At 38.3% G+C, this 19412-nt stretch overlaps 1 protein-coding gene across 1 annotated transcript in view; it reads left to right on the top strand.

Annotated features, from left to right (window-relative positions):
• The first annotated feature begins 203 nt into the window (after positions 1–203).
• TYR (tyrosinase) overlaps positions 204–19412 on the top strand; it is a 109674-nt gene continuing 90465 nt past the window's right edge. The window contains exons 1-2 of the mRNA XM_060157882.1: positions 204–1022; positions 15452–15668. Of these exons, the coding sequence (XP_060013865.1) occupies positions 204–1022; positions 15452–15668 (1036 nt within the window). The remainder of the gene's footprint in view (positions 1023–15451; positions 15669–19412) is intronic.

The following is a 19412-nucleotide window of genomic DNA, read 5'->3' on the forward strand; positions in this document are numbered from 1 at the left end:
CAACTCCAAGGAAAAGTTAGTCATGTGGTTTTCAGAAGATGAAAGCTTAAGATAAAGACTGAGAGTGTTTGATGCTGGAGGTGGGAGTGGTATTATATAGGTCTTAGCCAAAACATGTGATAGTCACTGAAGGGTTAGCTGGAAAGAGAAGTGTGTGGCTCAGTTAACCAGCTCAGGCAGACCTTGTGAGAACTAGAGGAAGAATGCTCCTGGCTGCTTTGTACTGCCTGCTGTGGACTTTCCAGACCTCTGCTGGCCATTTCCCTCGAGCCTGCACCTCCTCTAAGAACCTGATGGAGAAGGAATGCTGCCCACCATGGGAGGGTGACGGGAGTCCCTGTGGACAGCTTTCAGGCCGGGGTTCCTGCCAAGACATCATTCTGTCCAAGGCACCACTTGGACCTCAGTTCCCCTTCGCAGGGGTGGACGACCGGGAGTCTTGGCCCTCCGTCTTTTATAATCGGACCTGCCAGTGCTTTGGCAACTTCATGGGATTCAATTGTGGAAATTGTAAGTTTGGCTTTTGGGGACCCACCTGCACAGAGAGGCGACTTTTGGTGAGAAGAAACATCTTTGATTTGAGTGTCCCAGAGAAGAACAAATTTCTTGCCTACCTCACTTTAGCGAAACATACTACCAGCGCAGACTATGTCATCCCCACAGGCACCTATGGCCAAATGAATAACGGATCAACGCCTCTGTTTAATGACATCAACGTTTATGACCTCTTTGTCTGGATGCATTATTATGTGTCAAGGGACGCACTACTTGGGGGCTCTGAAATCTGGAGAGACATTGATTTTGCTCATGAAGCACCAGGTTTCCTGCCTTGGCATCGACTCTTCTTGCTGCTGTGGGAAAAAGAAATCCAGAAGCTGACAGGGGATGAGAACTTCACTATCCCGTACTGGGATTGGCGAGATGCAGAAAATTGTGACATTTGCACAGATGAGTACATGGGAGGGCGCAACCCTGCAAACCCTAATCTACTCAGCCCAGCATCCTTCTTCTCCTCTTGGCAGGTAAGATGTGCTTGACATACAATAGCAGAGCATAAAAGAACCGTAGCAATCACTTCTTCTGGAAGGTCTTCATAAACACCTTTCCCATCTCTCTGTCTCCTGCCAAGCCTAGAAAATTTTCCCTGTCAAGAGCTCTCAACATACCTTGTATTTTCCCTTTATAGCACACTTCACAATTAGAGTTCCGAAGAGATTTTTGTGGTTATTTGTCTAATATCCTCCACTTGGTTCCTAAAATCTAATGAATAAAAAGTACTTGGTTCATTACTGTATCTCCTAGCACCTGGGATGGTGCCTGGCAAATGGTAAGAGCTCATGAACTATCTGTTGAACCAACTGATGAACGAATACTTAGATGATTAGGTAAATAAATGATTTAGGTCAATGTTTCTGAAATTTTATTCACAATAAAATTTATACATTGCACAAATTAAAAATACAAATTCCTATCTTTATCCCAGGAATCCCATTGATAAGAATCTTCAAAGGAGGTTCCTGGGAAGACCTCATTTACTAAATGTCTATGGTGATTACCATCATCAGCAAAATTTGGGGAATATTACTTAGATTAAATTTTCTTTTAAAAAAATATATGAAGACCCTGAGGCTCAAACAGGTAAATAATGAAAATAGCTAATATTCATCGATCAGTTAGCATGTATCAGCCCCTGTTGTGTTTATGTGCCTTAATTCATTTAATATCCTTACTAATCATTCCCCATCTCAAAGATTTAAAAAGACCAACCTGAGGTATAAAGATATTTATATTAGATATAAAGATATCTAATATAAAGATATTAGATCTTGTAACTTGTACAAGATCACAGAACTAGTAAATAGCAGAGACAAGATTTGTTCTCAGATAGCCTGGCTGCATGACAACCCTATAATATTGGGTTGGTCAAAAAGTTCATTCGGGTTTTTCTGTAACATCTTATGGAACAACCTGAACAAACTTTTTGGCCAACCCAGTATTTCCAAGGACATGTCTGCTATGATGTTGAAAGGATCTGGCCATCCTACCTCACTTTTTTCAATAAGATGCAGAAGAAATTATAATTTTTTCCAAAATATGTGCAAACTTTTGAGGCACAAGATAAGGGATTGTTATTTTGAAGTTTAATTTCTGTTTCTCCTATTCTGATTTTTTTCACTCTGGATTAGGAGCAAAAGGCAGCCAAAGAAATATGCTTTTAATTACTTATCATTTTAAAACCATAGGTAGAAGGAATGTTTTTCTGCCTGTATTCCAAACATTTCTAATACAGCACTTTTGACTAGCAGTGCTTTATGGAACTAAACCCCAATATTTAAATGAGATGGGAAGAATCTTGCATTCTCACCCGGCGCTCTGCAATCTTGAAATGTGGATGGCTTCCCACCTGCCCCCCTGCACTAAGTTCACACACCTTCCAAATGCAGCCTATTGAAGCTCACTGAAAATGACCACTGTAATGTCTTGTGTCACTAATGTCAGCTATTTACCAAGAGAAAGGAGTGAATTTGTGCAGGAAAGGCTGGAAAAATTGTGCTTCAAAAAAAAAAAATCTATTTCAATAAGCCTTCAGACCTCCTACCTTAATCTATAAAGTGCAAAACTTTCATCTAACTCTCACATCCTCCGTTACTGCTTAAAATACGGTTAAGCTTGGATGCGGGATTTTCAGTCAGTTATAGTGCTTTCCTTAACTGCTTCTCTTGACCCAGAAAAACTGGAGGATTATCTAAATTACCAAAAAGTTACAACATCCACACTAAAGCTTAATAGGCAAATACTAATTGATATTAATTACATTAGATGTAGGCTTCTTGGAAGTACCTAAATTATGTTTCTAATTTTTTCTATTCATTTATTGATTATTGAGTGGAAATTTTTTTCTGTTTCTTTCTCCTTTACAACTGTGTCCAGTTTTACTGCTAAATAAAACTTTTTGGGTCTAGTAGGTAAACACTAAGTTGAAATTGTTACAACATTAGATTCGATATTGTTCTATGATTAAACTACTGTGTAGTAACTGGTGTTAAAAATAAGATTAGGAAATACAGAGGACAAAGACCATTGAAGAAAAATGAGCAAACGACAATTTAAATAAGGAAGGTGAAATGAGTGAACATTTAGGTTCACCTACCATGAGTGGTGTCCTTGTGTGAGGTGACAGTCAAATCCAATTCTAGTTGGCTGTTTCCATTCCTTTGCAGAGCATCTCTGGTTATAGTCCTTTAAAAATGAAGATCAGTTATTTATATTGACTTAATTCATCAGTTCTCAGTATCTTCTAAATCACTTAGGAGCTTAAAAAATTGCATGTGCTCCACCCATCTACCTTCTGCCAGAAAATCATAGTCAGGGGGTCCACTGTGAAGTCCAAGCATCTGTATTTTTAAAAACTTCTACTGGAATTCTAATGCACAGCCAGCACTAAGAATCACTGATTTAATTAACATGGAAATTGTTTTGGTATCTCTTTCACTTTACAAACTCAGGTTCTATAATAAACACACCACTAGTTTAAATGCTTTTGCCTGAATTGAACACTCAAATCAAGAACTAGACTGTTTTATACGAGATGATGAGACCAAATATCTTCCAGACTTGGTGAGTTTCATTAATATCCTCTTAATTAGTTAGACTCAGCCCCTTTGGTACAAAGCCTCCTGCTTTTTCTTGGTTTCAGATATCTTTTACTTGACACACACAAAAATAGAGTTTTTAGATTTATTAACTCATAGGATTTATTAACTCTGAGCTAAGAGACCTTCAGTGGTGTGTAGTGTACTGCCTGCATTTTGTAAAAGAAGATAGTGAGACCCCGAAAGCTAGGATGATTTGTCTAAGGTCACACAGCTGAGGACTAAAACCCAGTGCCTTTGACTCCAATGCTATTTCAAGTTAACCATGTTGTTTCCTATTTTTAAGGAGCCATTTAGGCTTGGAAGGGATAAAACAAGCCACTAATTTATGGATGTAAGTTCTGACTTGTAGTCACTTTAACTCCCTTAATATTCAGTTGCACAGACAACTGGGGCAGATATTCTGATGTAGTCCTTTTCATTCATGTTAGAGTGAAATTATTCTATTAGACATTTATTTATCCACATCCCTTACTCAGGAAGAATTGACCTTCACCCTTTTGCACTATCATTATACTTTGTACAGATTTGTATCATAGTACCTATAATTCTTCAATACATGTAATTGTTTTCAAGCCTATCTTTGTCTAACAGACTGCCATCTGCTCCAATGTAGAAAGCATTTCTAATTTATCTTTATGTCCACAGAATCAGGAACATAATATATACATGAATGGGCTTTGTCAATATATGTTGAATTGAACAAAATTGAAAATCATAGAAATGTTAGCTCCAGTATTAACACACATAAAAAATTAAACTCTGCATAGACATAGCTAGATTTCTAGAACATTAAGCCATAATTTATAGCACTGGATCCCCAAGGCCAAGGACACAATTATACCAAAATAAGCAGTAACTTATTGTCTGGAATAAAGCATTTTGTGTAGCTCTCTCTAGGCTTATGTGTGTGTGTGTGTGTGTGCAAAAAATGAAAGCACACATAGAGAAGATCAGGCAAGTTACAACCCGAATGTTACTTAAGTGAGATTAATAATATTTACTGATAAGGTTCTTTATTCAATAAAATAATATATTAAAAATGATGTACTTAATGTTAGTTTTCATAGAAAGCCTATATTCAGAATTCACATGCTTTTTTGGTATATTTGTTCCTTTATTTTTTGGTTTGTTTAATGCCAAGAGCTTTTAAACTAGAAGCATGTTTGTCGTCAGTTAAAGCAGTCCATTATTTTTGGAGGTGGGGGGTGAACATTAAAGTACAAATACCTACGCTCAACACAGTTAGATCCAATGTTATGCAAGCAGCAGATAAGCTAGCCGTAAGAAGGAAAGGGTAGCTGTCATGATGGATCAAAATAAAGAGAAAAATTTTTCCAAGATGATGGGCATGAGTGAAGTGTGACCAGGGAATTCGCTCATCAGGTGAAAAGCATATCACATGGACGCAAACAGTAGGAAGAAAAAAAAGTTACTTTTCAGCAGCGAGTCATGGGTTTAGGTAACCATGGCAACAGCTCAGTGAATTAACAGCTTCTCTTTTTTCTTTATGAAAAAGATTCTGTGGAATGTCATAGGGTTTACATTTTTATTTAGATAAACCTCTAATGTCATGATAGAATTTTTGCTCCTAAAGCTTTTAATAACTGGTTGTTTGTCGCTATTTCTTTATGTTTAAGAGAACACTAAGTTCACTTTCTCCATTAATACATCTGTTTCTTCTTTCTATATCTCCCTTTTTTCATTTGACTTGGGACAGCTTGATCTATTTCTCCAAAATCATATAAGTCACCTGTGTTGAAACAGAAAAAGAACAAATTCCTCATCAGAAGACCTCTGCCACTTACCAGATTCTACCTCTGCTAGTTACCAGATGTTATTGGACAAGTTATTTGGAATCTTTGACCTTTGTTTTTTTTTCTCAACAGAAAAAAATGGGGTGCAATTATCATATATGTGTGTGCCATTTACAGGCAGTCATAAATCTACTGGATATAGCTTTGGAATCAGGAGGACTGTGGATTAATGTTCTAGTCCTGGCTCTGAACATCATATGACCTTAGACAAGTCACCCAACAATTCAAGTTCTCAATTATGCATGGATAAAAGGATTGAGGAATGTCATGAAGTATGAAGAAAACTAGAAACTGACATCTGTTGAGCCAGAAACTGCATTTTATTATTTTATTAATATAATAAATATAATAAATTATACATTAATATGTAATATTTATTATTTCATATTACAGTTGAAGAAATTGAGACTCAGCAAGCCTAAATAACATACTCATTGCCCCATTGCTAGTAAGTAGCTGAGCCAGAGTTGAAGCCCACACCTACATGAATTTGGAAACTAATTCTTTCCCAACACACAACCCTTCAATTCATAAATGATATCTTAATGACCAGAAATTAAAAGCTTCTCTAAGTGTCTGTTGTATAACACAGTAGCAGCCATTCCCGGGGGGGGCAAGGCTCATTCAGTTCTATCTGATGGTGAGTTAATTTGCTTTTACATTCTTATAGATTGCCAACTCACTGGAGCCAGAGACTGATAGGATTGTTTTGATTATTCCTAACTGTGATGCAAGCAGCTGACCAAGAAGACTTCACTTTTAAAATATTGTTCCATGTGCCTTGCCTGTTGCCCATAAAATTATTAATCATAATACAGGGTTTTAGATCCTACTAGCCTTTTATACTCTTCCACACTCAGTTTCCTCATCATTAAAATAGGGATAAAATCATATAAACCTACAAGGTCATTTGTGAATTTAAAAAAATGTACACAGAGATGCCTTCCCTATTGAGAGTGGGGCCTCAGTATATATTTAATACAAACGATATATTTTTGGAAATATCTTCTAGGGCAAATGTTGGTACCAGTAACAGGAAGGACTAGCTAAAAACGATGTGCAACACATGTTGGTAGTTGAAGATTCACTGGTTCATCCATTGACTTGTTTATTTTCCCATCAAATTGTTATAGAGCCTCTATTATAGATTCTGGGAATAAACAGTAACAAAAAAAAGAAAGTTATCCTATGGAGATTACTTTTTTTTTTTTAAAGGAAGTGATACTGACTGTTTATCAAGGGAGATTAAAGTGAGTCAAGTTTGAGTTTGACAAACAACCACGTTATCTACTCAGTGGGCACAGGCCTCCTACAGACTAAGTGCCCAATGCGAACAGTCTCACTGATGGCAGTGTGGACTCTCCTGCGTTTTATGCTTTTGTTTAAGGCTGATATCTTGCTACCTGCTTAACTGACATCATGGAACCTAAGGCATCAATGATTTTAAGATGAAGAATTAACTTATAAACCACTAAGAAAAACTCTGCCAGTTAAATTATGATGTTTTTTTAAATCACTTAGGATTTTTATATTCATTGAAAGAGCTCCTTTTGACTTATTTAGTCACATAATTTTATCAAAGTTCAGTCTTCTGCCTACATATAAGTGAAACTGTAAGCAAAATAATTTGGTGAAGGATTTCTAAAATTTCTTCAGATGTTAGAGTTGGACCCTTTTGATTTACTTTTTAAGTCAGAGTTGACACTGTTTTTTTCAAAATATTGGTTTGGCCATGAAGATTAGGTAGAATATCAGATAAATGGCAAGGAGTGAACACGCTCAGGCAAGAACAAAGATGTGGGAAGGAGAAGCATGAGTGATGCCCAGAGAAGAGTAGCCAGTCTGACCTCAGCAGTTGGATCACAGAATTTGTAAACAAATAAAGATACAAGATGTATTCTGGAGGCAGAATTGACAAGATTGGCTGATAGTTTTAATCTGAAGGATAAAGGGGAACAAAATACAAATGATAACAAGTCTCTGGCTTAAAAATGAAGATTCATGAGCTTCTGGTTTAAGCTGAAGGATAGTTGATGTGAAAGGAAATAGAGGGAGAGGAACAATATTTTTTTAATCTTTTTATTTTAAGGTTTTTTTATTTTAAAAATTCTTTTTTAATTTAATTTTTTAAATTAAAGTATAGTTGATTTACAAGGTTGTGTTAGTTTCAGGTGTACAGCAAAGTGATTCAGTTTTACATACCTATATATCTTTTTTTATTCAGATTTTTCTCCCTTATAGGCTATTACAAAGGAACAAATTTTTGATTTTTAAGTGTTCCATTTGAGATGCCTGTGAGATAACATTGAAATATGAAGTTGGAGATGGATATACAGGGTTAGAGTTCAGAGGAGTCTTTTGAACTTCAGATAGGAATTAGGAAGTTCTTATATAGTGGCTTGTAAGCTATGAAATTGGTCATCAGAGACGAAAAAGAAGATACAGAAAGAAATAAAAGAAGAGTGTACAGACCTAAACTCTGGGCCATGGCTAGCTTCAAGGGCATATGAAAGTCACACAATGGATATTTAACAGATGATTGTCAAATTAATTTTCCCACCAAATAAATATTCGACAACAATTATATGAAGTAGTTATTGTTATCCCCATTTGCTAGATGAGACCTATGGTATTTTTTTTAACATCTTTATTGGAGTATAATTGTTTTACAATTGTGTGTTAGTTTCTGCTTTATAACAAAGTGAATCAGATATACATATACATATGTTCCCATATCTCTTCCCTCTTGCGTCTCCCTCCCTCCCACCCTCCTTATCCCACCCCTCCAGGTGGTCACAAACCACCGAGTTGACCTCCCTGTGCTATACGGCAGCTTCCCACTAGCTATCTATTTTACGTTTGGTAGTGTATATATGTCCATGCCACTCTCTCACTTTGTCACAGCTTACCCTTCCCCCTCCCCATATCCTCAAGTCCATTCTCTAGTAGGTCTGTGTCTTTATTCCTGTGTTACCCCTAGGTTCTTCATAACATTTTTTTTTCTTAGACTCCATATATATGTGTTAGCATACAGTATATCTCTTTCTCTTTCTGACTTACTTCACTCTGTATGACAGACTCTAGGTCCATCCACCTCACTACAAATAACTCAATTTCGTTTCTTTTTATGGCTGAGTAATATTACATTGTATATACGTTCCACATCTTCTTTATCCATTCATCCGATGATGGACACTTAGGTTGTTTCCATCTCCGGGCTATTGTAAATAGAGCTGCAATGAACATTTTGGTACATGACTCTTTTTGAATTATGGTTTTCTCAGGGTATATGCCCAGTAGTGGGATTGCTGGGTCATATGGTAGTTCTATTTGTAGTTTTTCAAGGAACCTCCATACTGTTCTCCATAGTGGCTGTACCAATTCACATTCCCACCAGCAGTGCAAGAGTGATCCCTTTTCTCCACACCCTCTCCAGCATTTATTGTTTCTAGATTTTTTGATGATGGCCATTCTGACTGGTGTGAGATGATATCTCATTGTAGTTTTGATTTGCATTTCTCTAATGATTAATGATGTTGAGCATTCTTTCATGTGTTTGTTGGCACTCTGTATATCTTCTTTGGAGAAATGTCTATTTAGGTCTTCTGCCCATTTTTGGATTGGATTGTTTGTTTTTTTGTTATTGAGCTGCATGAGCTGCTTGTAAATTTTGGAGATTAATCCTTTGTCAGTTGCTTCATTTGCAAATATTTTCTCCCATTCTGAGGGTTGTCTTTTGGTCTTGTTTATGGTTTCCTTTGCTGTGCAAAAGCTTTAAAGTTTCATTAGGTCCCATTTGTTTATTTTTGTTTTTATTTCCATTTCTCTAGGAGGTGGGTCAAAAAGGATCTTGTTGTGATTTATGTCATAGAGCGTTCTGCCTATGTTTTCCTCTAAGAGTTTGATAGTTTCTGGCCTTACATTTAGGTCTTTAATCCATTTTGAGCTTATTTTTGTGTATGGTTTTAGGGAGTGTTCTAATCTCATACTTTTACATGTAGCTGTCCAGTTTTCCCAGCACCAGTTATTGAAGAGGCTGTCCTTTCTCCATTGTACATTCCTGCCTCCTTTATCAAAGATAAGGTGACCATATGTGCGTGAGTTTATCTCTGGGCTTTCTATCCTGTTCCATTGATCTATCTTTCTGTTTTTGTGCCAGTACCATACTGTCTTGATTACTGTACCTTTGTAGTATAGTCTGAAGTCAGGGAGCCTGATTCCTCCAGCTCCGTTTTTCGTTCTCAAGATTGCTTTGGCTATTCAGGGTCTTTTGTGTTTCCATACAAATTGTGAAATTTTTTGTTCTAGGTCTGTGAAAAATGCTGGTAGTAGTTTGATAGGGATTGCATTGAATCTGTTGATTGCTTTGGGTAGTAGAATCATTTTCACAATGTTGATTCTTCCTATCCAAGAACATGCTATATCTCTCCATCTATTTGTATCATCTTTAATTTCTTTCATCAGTGTCTTATAATTTTGTGCATACAGGTCTTTTGTCTCCTTAGGTAGGTTTATTCCTAGATATTTTATTTTTTGTTGCAGTGGTAAACGGGAGTGTTTTCTTGATTTCACTTTCAGATTTTTCATCATTAGTGTATAGGAATGCCAGAGATTTCTGTGCATTAATTTTGTATCCTGCTACTTTACCAAATTCATACATAAGCTCTAGTAGTTTGCTGGTAGGATCTTTAGGATTCTCTATGTATAGTATCATGTCATCTGCAAACAGTGACAGCTTTACTTCTTCTTTTCTGATTTGGATTCCTTTTATTTCCTTTTCTTCTCTGATTGCTGTGGCTAAAACTTCCAAAAGTATGTTGAATAAGAGTGCTGAGAGTGGGCAACCTTGTCTTGTTCCTGATCTTAGTGGAAATGCTTTCAGTTTTTCACCATTGAGGACGATGTTGGCTGTGGGTTTGTCATATATGGCCTTTAATATGTTGAGGAAAGTTCCCTCTATGCCTACTTTCTGCAAGGTTTTTATCATAAATGGGTGTTGAATTTTGTTGAAAGCTTTCTCTGCATCTATTGAGATTACCATATGGTTTTTCTCCTTCAATTTGTTAATATGGTGTATCACGTTGATTGATTTGCATATATTGAAGAATCCTTGCATTCCTGGAATAAACCCCACTTGATCATGGTGTATGATCCTCTTAATGTGCTGTTGGATTCTGCTTGCTAGTATTTTGTTGAGGATGTTTGCATCTATGTTCATTAGTGATATTGGCCTGTAGTTTTCTTTCTTTGTGACATCCTTGTGTGGTTTTGTTATCAGGGTGATGGTGGCCTCGTAGAAGGAGTTTGGGAGTGTTCCTCCCTCTGCTATATTTTGGACGAGTTTGAGAAGGATAGGTGTTAACTCTTCTCTAAATGTTTGATAGAATTCTCCTGTGAAGCCATCTGGTCCTGGGCTTTTCTTTGTTGGAAGATTTTTAATCACAGTTTCAATTTCAGTGCTTGTGATTGGTCTGTTCATATTTTCTATATCTTCCTGATTCAGCCTTGGCACATTGTGCATTTTGAAGAATTTGTCCATTTCTTCCCCGTTGTCCATTTTATTGGCATAGAATTGCTTGTAGTAATCTCTCTTGATCTTTTGTATTTCTGCAGTGTCAGTTGTTACTTCTCATTTTTCATTTCTAATTCTATTGATTTGAGTCTTCTCCCTTTTTTTCTTGATGAGTCAGGCTAATGGTTTATCAATTATTTTCATCTTCTCAAAGAACCAGCTTTTAGTTTTGTTGATCTTTGCTATCATTTCCTTCACTTCTTTTTCATTTATTTCTGATCTGATTTTTATGATTTATTTCCTTCTGCTAACTTTGCTGTTTTTCTGTACTTCTTTCTCTAATTGCTTTAGGTGCAAGTTTAGGTTGATTATTCGAGATGTTTCCTGTTTCTTAAGGTAGGATTGTATTGCTATAAACTTCCCTCTTAGAACTGCTTTTGTTGCATCCCATAGGTTTTGGGTCGTCGTGTCTCCATTGTCATTTGTTTCTAGGCAGTTTTTGATTTCGTATTCGATTTCTTCAGTGATCACTTCATTATTAAGTAGTGTATTGTTTAGCCTCCATGTGTTTGTATTTTTTTCAGATCTTTTCCTGTAATTGATATCTAGTCTCATAGCATTGTGGTCGGAAAAGATACTTGATACAATTTCAATTTTCTTAGATTTACCAAGGCTTGATTTGTGACCCAAGATATGATCTATCCTGGAGAATGTTCCATGAGCACTTGAGAAAAATGTGTATTCTGTTGTTCTGGGATGGAATGTTCTATAAATATCAATTAAGTACATCTTGTTTAATGTATCATTTAAAGGTTGTGTTTCCTTATTTATTTTCATTTTGGATGATCTGTCCATTGGTGAAAGTGGGGTGTTAAAGTCCCCTACTCTGAATGTGTTATGGTCAATTTCCCCTTTTATGGCTGTTATATTTGCCTTATGTATTGAGGTGCTCCTATGTTGGGTGCATAAATATTTACAATTGTTATATCTTCTTCTAGGATCGATCCCTTGATCATTATGTAGTGTCTTTCTTTGTCTCTTCTAATAGTCTTTATTTTAAAGTGTATTTTGTCTGATATGAGAATTGCTACTCCAGCTTTCTTTTGGTTTCCATTTGCATGGAATATCTTTTTCTATCCCCTCACTTTCAGTCTGTATGCTTCTCTAGGTCTGAAGTGGGTCACTTGTCGACAGCATATATATGGGTCTTGTTTTTGTATCCATTCAGCCAGTCTGTGTCTTTTGGTGGGAGCATTTAATCCATTTACATTTAAGGTAATTATTGATATGTATGTTCCTATTCCCATTTTCTTAATTGTTTTGGGTTTGTTATTGTAGGTCTTTTCCTTCTCTTGTGTTTCTTGCCTAGAGAAGGTCCTTTAGCACTTGTTCTAAAGCTGGTTTGGTGGTGCTGAACTCTCTCAGCTTTTGCTTGTCTGTAAAGGTTTTAATTTCTCCATGAAATCTGAATGAGATCCTTGCTGGGTAGAGTAATCTTGGTTGTAGGTTTTTCTCCTTCATCACTTTAAATATGTCCTGCCAGTCTCTTCTGGCTTGCAGAGTTTCTGCTAAAAGATCAGCTGTTAACCTTATGAGGATTCCCTTGTGTGTTATTTGTTATTTTTCCCTTGCTGCTTTTAATATGTTTTCTTTGTATTTAATTTTTGACAGTTTGATTACTATGTGTCTTGGCACGTTTCTCCTTGGATTTACCCTGTATGGGACTATCTGTGCTTCCTGGACTTCATTAACTATTTCCTTTCCCATATTAGGGAAGTTTTCAACTATAATCTCTTCAAATCTTTTTTCAGTCCCTTTCTTTTTCTCTTCTTCTTCTGGAACCCCTATGATTCGAATGTTGGTACATTTAATGTTGTCCCAGAGGTCTCTGAGACTGTACTCAGTTCTTTTCACTCTTTTTCTTTATTCTGCTCTGCAGTAGTTATTTCCACTATTTTATCTTCCGGGTCACTTATCCGTTCTTCTGCCTCAGTTATTTTGCTGTTGATCCCATCTAGAGTATTTTTAATTTCATTTATTGTGTTGTCCATCGTTGCCTGTTTCCTCTTTAGTTCTTCTAGGTACTTGTTAAATGTTTCTTGCATTTTGTCTATTCTATTTCCAAGATCTTGGATCATCTTTACTATCATTATTCTGAAGTCTTTATCAGGTAGACTGCCTATTTCCTCTTCATTTGTTAGGTCTGGTGGGTTTTTATCTTGCTCCTTCATCTGCTCTGTGTTTTTCTGTCTTCTCATTTTGCTTATCTTACTGTGTTTGGTGTCTCCTTTTTGCAGGCTGCAGGTTCGTAGTTCCCATTGTTTTTGGTGTGTGTCCCCAGTGGCTAAAGTTGGTTCAGTGGGTTTTGTAGGCTTCATGGTGGAGGGGACTAGTGCCTGTGTTCTAGTGGGTGAGGCTGGATCATGTCTTTCTGGTGGGCAGGTCCATGTCTGGTGGTGTGTTTTGAGATGTCTGTGGACTTATTATGATTTTAGGCAGCCTTTTTGCTAATGGGTGGGGTTGTGTTCCTGTCTTGCTAGTTGTTTGGCATAGGGTGTTCAGCACTGTAGCTTGCTGGTCGGTGAGTGAAGCTGGGTGTTGGTGTTGTGATGGAGATCCCTGGGAGATTTTCACCAGTTGATATTACATGGAGCTGGGAGGTCTCTTGTGGACCAGTGTCCTGAAGTTGGCTCTCCCACCTCAGAGGCACAGCACTGACTCCTGGCTGGAGCACCAAGAGCCTTTCATCCACACGGCTCAGAATAAAAGGGAGAAAAAGTAGAAAGAAAGAAAGAGGATAAAATAAAATAAAATAGTTATTAAAATAAAAAATAATTAAGAAAAAAAATTTTCAAATAGTAAAAAAAAAAAAAAAAAATAGGACGGATACAACCCTAGGACAAATGGTGAAAGCAAAGCTATACAGACAAAATCTCACACAGAATCGTACATATACACACTCACAAAAAGAGGAAAAGGGGAAAAAATAATAAATCTTGCTCTCAAAGTCCACCTCCTCAATTTGGGATGATTCGTTGTCTATTCAGGTATTCCACAGATGCAGGGTACATCAAGTTGATTGTGGAGCTTTAATCCGCTGCTTCTGATGCTGCTGGGAGAGATTTCCCTTTCTCTTCTTTGTTCGCCCAGCTCCCGGGACTCAGCTTTGGAATTGGCCCCGCCTCTGCGTGTAGGTCGCTGGAGGGCGTCTGTTCTTCGCTCAGACAGGACGGGTTAAAGGAGCCGCTGATTCGGAGGCTCTGGCTCACTCAGGCCGCAGGGAGGGAGAGGCACAATGTGGGGCGAGCCTGCGGTGGCAGAGGCCGGCATGACGTTGCACCAGCCTGAGGCGCGCCGTGCGTTCTCCCGGGGAAGTTGTCTCTGGATCCTGGTACCCTGGCAGTGGCAGGCTGCACAGGCTCCCGGGAGGGGAGGTGTGGATAGTGACCTGTGCTCGCACACAGGCTTCTTGGTGGCGGCAGCAGCAGCCTTAGCGTCTCATGTCCGCCTCTGGGGTCCGCGCTGTTAGCCGCGGCTCGCGCCCATCTGTGGAGCTCCTTAAAGCAGTGCTCTTAATCCTGTCTCCTCGCGCACCAGGAAACAAAGAGCGAAGACAAAGTCTCTTGCCTCTTCGGCAGCTCCAGACCTTTTCCGGACTCCCTCCCGGCTAGACGTGGCGCACTAACCCCTTCAGGCTGTGCTTACGCCGCCAACCCCAATCCTCTCCTGGCACTCCGACCGAAGCCCGAGCCTCAGCTCCCAGCCCCGCCCGCCCTGGCGGGTAAGCAGACAAGCCTTGTGGGGTGGTGAGTGCCGGTCCGCACCGATCCTCTGTGCGGGAATCTCTCCACTTTGCCCTCCGCACGCCTGTTGCTGTGCTCTCCCCCGTGGCACCGAAGCTTCCCCCTCCACCACCCGTGGTCTCCGCCCGCGAAGGGGCTTCCTAGTGTGTGGAAACCTTTCCTCCTTAACAGCTCCCTTCCACTGGTGCAGGCCCCATCCCTATTCTTTTGTCTCTGTTTATTCTTTTTTCTTTTGCCCTACCCAGGTACGTGGGGAGTTACTTGCCTTTTGGGAGGTCTGAGGTCTTCTGCCAGCGTTCAGTAGGTGTTCTGTAGGAGTTGTTCCACGGTTAGATGTATTTCTGATGTATCTGTGGGGAGGAAGGTGATCTCGCGTCTTACTCTTCCGCCATCTTCCCCGCCGTCCGATACAGGGGAGACCTATGGTATTTAATTTATTTTCTCAAGTGGTAGATTCAAGACTAGAACTCTGTTCTGAATTGTAACATTCATGGGTTATTCTGCAACCCTCAGAAAGCTGTTTCCTTCAATAATTTACTTTAAAACATTGATCTCCTGGTAATTAGAAATCCAAATATGGTAATCAGGAACCTCAACCTCCCTACCTTCCCCCTTTGACTTAGAGGTGGAGACAACACCCCTTTAACATAAAGGCGTTTTGTGCAGGTCATCTGCAGCCAATTGGAGGAGTACAACAGCCGTCACACTTTATGCAATGGGACGTCTGAGGGACCGATACTGCGCAATCCTGGAAATCACGACAAAGCCAGGACCCCAAGGCTCCCCTCCTCTGCTGATGTGGAATTTTGCCTGAGTTTGACCCAGTATGAATCAGGTTCCATGGATAAAGCTGCCAACTTCAGCTTTAGAAATACACTGGAAGGTAATCTCCTTTTTTCCACTCATTTAAATTTTCTTTTTTTCTGAATTCATGTTTATAATCTCTTATCCAAAATCCTGGGTCCAGAAGTGTTTGAGAATTCAGAATTTTCTGAGTTGAGTAGGGCATGTGGCATGTGTACATATATGGCCAATAACCCTAGGAGAGTATGGGGGGCACACATAATCTGAAACATGAATAACTCTTCAGCAAAATGTATGAAAGTACCCACCAGGTCAATAAATTGAGACAAGAGGCAGCCTAATGGAGAATAAAGTCAGGTTTTCCACTAAAAAAATATTGGTGCCAAACAAAATAATACATTTTTTGACCTTTTTGTATTTTGGAATTATAGATATAGGACTGTGGACCTATAATATTTTTCTAACTTTTAGTATTTTTATCTAGTTTAAAATATTCTGTAGCTTGCAGCTTGCCCTCTGCATCTCTTCCATCTGGCTGTTCCTGAGTTATATCCTTTTACAGTAAACAGGTGAGCTAGTAAAAAAATAAATAAATAAAAGAAAAGAAAAAATAGAATATTCTGAATGCTAGCCTGTTTGAGACAAGTCTGTTCTTTTAACTATAATAAGGGTAAAATCCCATGTAAGGTTAAGGCCCCATCCCGTTATCCCTCAAGATTTCTGTGTTTCGTCAGAGATTCCTTATCATAGTCTCTTCTAAGGCCTACCTACTTTTCCTGAAAAGCTCTCAACTTTGCTTGCATCTTCCCTTCATCATCTGTTCATTCTTCTCTGCTCAGTGCTGACTGAGTCATGAAACCCATCTCTGCCATCTCAATTTTCGTTATGGAAACAAACCTACAAACAAACAAAAAATAGGAATATTCACTCAAGTTACAGATTTAATCTGAGTTCTGGGGAGACATAGGGGACCAATTCTGGCAAGGCAGATAACTCAAAATTTAACACTAGACATTCCACCTCCTAAAAACTCTTTGGCACCCTACCATGGAGACAAAACTTTCTCTTTTCCTATTTCTTCCTCCTTAACTTTTTTTGTTTGTTTCTTGTCATTGTGATTGTTGTTTTGTCCTCTAATTTCTGTTGCTCAGCTGTGCAGAATAGTGTCTCTGTCTCTTTCATTTCCTTACATTTTTCTAATCCAGAAGTTCTTAGGGCCTTGCTCTACCTCAGAAGCAATTTAAACAAGGAGAGTGTCACCCTAAAGAGGAACCTCGGCGCAGCTATTAGAATAAAAATTGTCTATATTTTCCTTAAATAATATTAGTAATTAACGTTTTCCAAGTAATCTCTATCTGCAAGGCACTGTGCCAAAGATTCTGTATAGTACCATTTCACTTAATTCTTACAACCATCCTCTGAGGAAGATAGCATCATTATTTCTAATTTAAAGAGAGGAAACAGGATCAGAGATATCAGTAATTTGGCTACCACCCATTCGGTAAGTTGCAGAGCTAAATCTGTTTCTAGATTTGGCAAGTGCCAAAATCCAAGAGTCCTTTCCATTGTACTCTGATGACCCTGAGTGAGTTGAGCGTTTCTTGAAGGTTGAAAATATCAAGCTAGTCCTTCAATAATATAGCAAGAGAAGGCAATGCCTGGTGCCCAGGAGTCTCTGAGCCTACAGACTAAGACGAAGGCACACAGACAAGTTGGTGTTCACCACGTGGGTGCATTGGGCGTCCTGTTGGACTGTGCAGGGGTTAATAGCAGGATTCCAGATGCTGACTTAATGACATTATAAAGTGGGGCTCCATCCTTAAGGGAATTATATATAGTACATTACAGGTTATTCAGGCAGATTTTCTAACAGTGAGAAAGCATAAACTTTGTTATTAAGGAACATGGGCTGATCACAGAAAGAAGGTAGGGGAGCCTCACTTCTCTGGGCCTCAAGTGAAAGAAAACTGGCTTGAGCCATGTCAACTCAGCCAGTGGCTTTCAAATGAGTTTCTAATGTGCAGAGTCAGTAGAGGACATCACATTTATTGTCAATAATTTGTGAATACTAATAAGTTATATCTGTGAATTATTTTTTTTCCAATAAGCTATTCTTATTTACTCATAGTCTAGTATGCTTTCTTGAGAAAGAGAGAAAAGACATTATAGCACATTATCTGGCACATAATAGGTGTTCAATATGTGTTTGATAAATGAAAACATAAATAATATCTAGGGCTCTTCCAGTTGCACCTAACCCATCACTTAGTTTGTCTATACCTGTTGTATGAAACCTATTTACTGGTAGCAAAATGTTAGAAAACATTGATCTGAGCCACCAACAAGAGTTTTTCCTGATCAGGGACACATTTATTTACTCTCTTCTTTAGAAATAATTTTAAGCTTACAGAAAAATTACAACAATAAAAACTGTACAAAACCACACATATACCTTCTACCGAGATTCACTTACCATTTACACTTGTTTTTTTCTTTCTCTCTCTCTCATTCTGAACCATCTGAGGGTAAATTGCATAGATCAGAACCCTTTACCCTTGGATATTTCAGTGTGTTTTTCCCAAGAACAAAAATATTCTTTTACATAACCACAGAACAGTTATCAACTTCAGTAAATTCTATATAGGTGTAATGCTTTAATCTAATTTACTGTTTATATTGCATTTTTTTCAATACACTAATAATATCCTTTACAGCATTTTCTTCTCTGTAAAAGAGTCCAGTCTAGGGTCAGATGGCGTTTAGTTGCCATTTCTCCTTAGCCTTCTTTTAATGTGAAATATTTCCACAGCTTTTTTTTTTCTGACGAGATTCACATTTTTGGAGAATACATTCCCCCCATTTTTAACAGAATGCTCCTGTTTTTAATAGAATTTTTAGTAGAATGGATCCAGGTAATGTATTCTTAGCCAGAATTTTACAGAAGAGGTTTTGTGTCTTTCTAAGAGCATTTAACATCGGAAGGCACACGATGACCCTCTGTGTCACTTTGGTGATGCTAATTTGATCACCTGTTTTACGTGTGGACCAGATTCCCCACTGTACAAAAACGGTCCCAGATTTCACCATTGGGCACACCTTCAAGCCAATTCTTATGTCTCTGTTTCACGACCCTATCATTTTTTAGCTCTTTCTTTTTTTCTGGTACAACAAAATATTCTAGACTCACCTTGTACCTACACTGCCCAAAGCCACTGGCAAACACTGCACTCTCTTCTCTCAATAAATGCAGGTGGAATTGAATTGTTAGTTTTGATTGAACCTCACAGTTATTGCTGACCTTTTTTCTTTTGGGTCTCATGAGAAGTATTTGATGTATTTCCCATACAACAAATTCCCACAGCCAGTCCTGGGATGGAGGAACTGTTGCATTTTTGTCTACGGAAGTTATTTATGTAACCTCAGCTTTCCTCTTGGATTTAAATGCTGAAGTAAAGATTGAAAATGTGTGATTTATGAATTGTGTGAAAGAGACACATAAAGCAAAGAAGAATTAGTATGCATCATAAAAGGTAGTCTTCTGATTAGGTGGTCCCTGTGGAGTATGGGCTATTCGATTCAAAGAAGAATCTTCTCATGTGCAAATCTCTGACTACCCACGGTGTCCCGTATTTCACACTTTATAATAATGATAATGCAAAAATTGTACTGCTGTGGGTATTGGGGAATGGGGTGGGCTGGCAGTTTAGGGAAGTGGTTAAAGGCAATCAGACTGACTGGGATTTGATCTAGACTCTACCACTTCCTAGATCTGTTACCTTCAGTAAGCTATTTAACTCTCAGGGCCTTAATTTCATCATCTGGA

The sequence above is a fragment of the Lagenorhynchus albirostris genome, chromosome 9 (genome assembly GCF_949774975.1).
Source record: "Lagenorhynchus albirostris chromosome 9, mLagAlb1.1, whole genome shotgun sequence".
NCBI lineage: Eukaryota > Metazoa > Chordata > Mammalia > Artiodactyla > Delphinidae > Lagenorhynchus > Lagenorhynchus albirostris.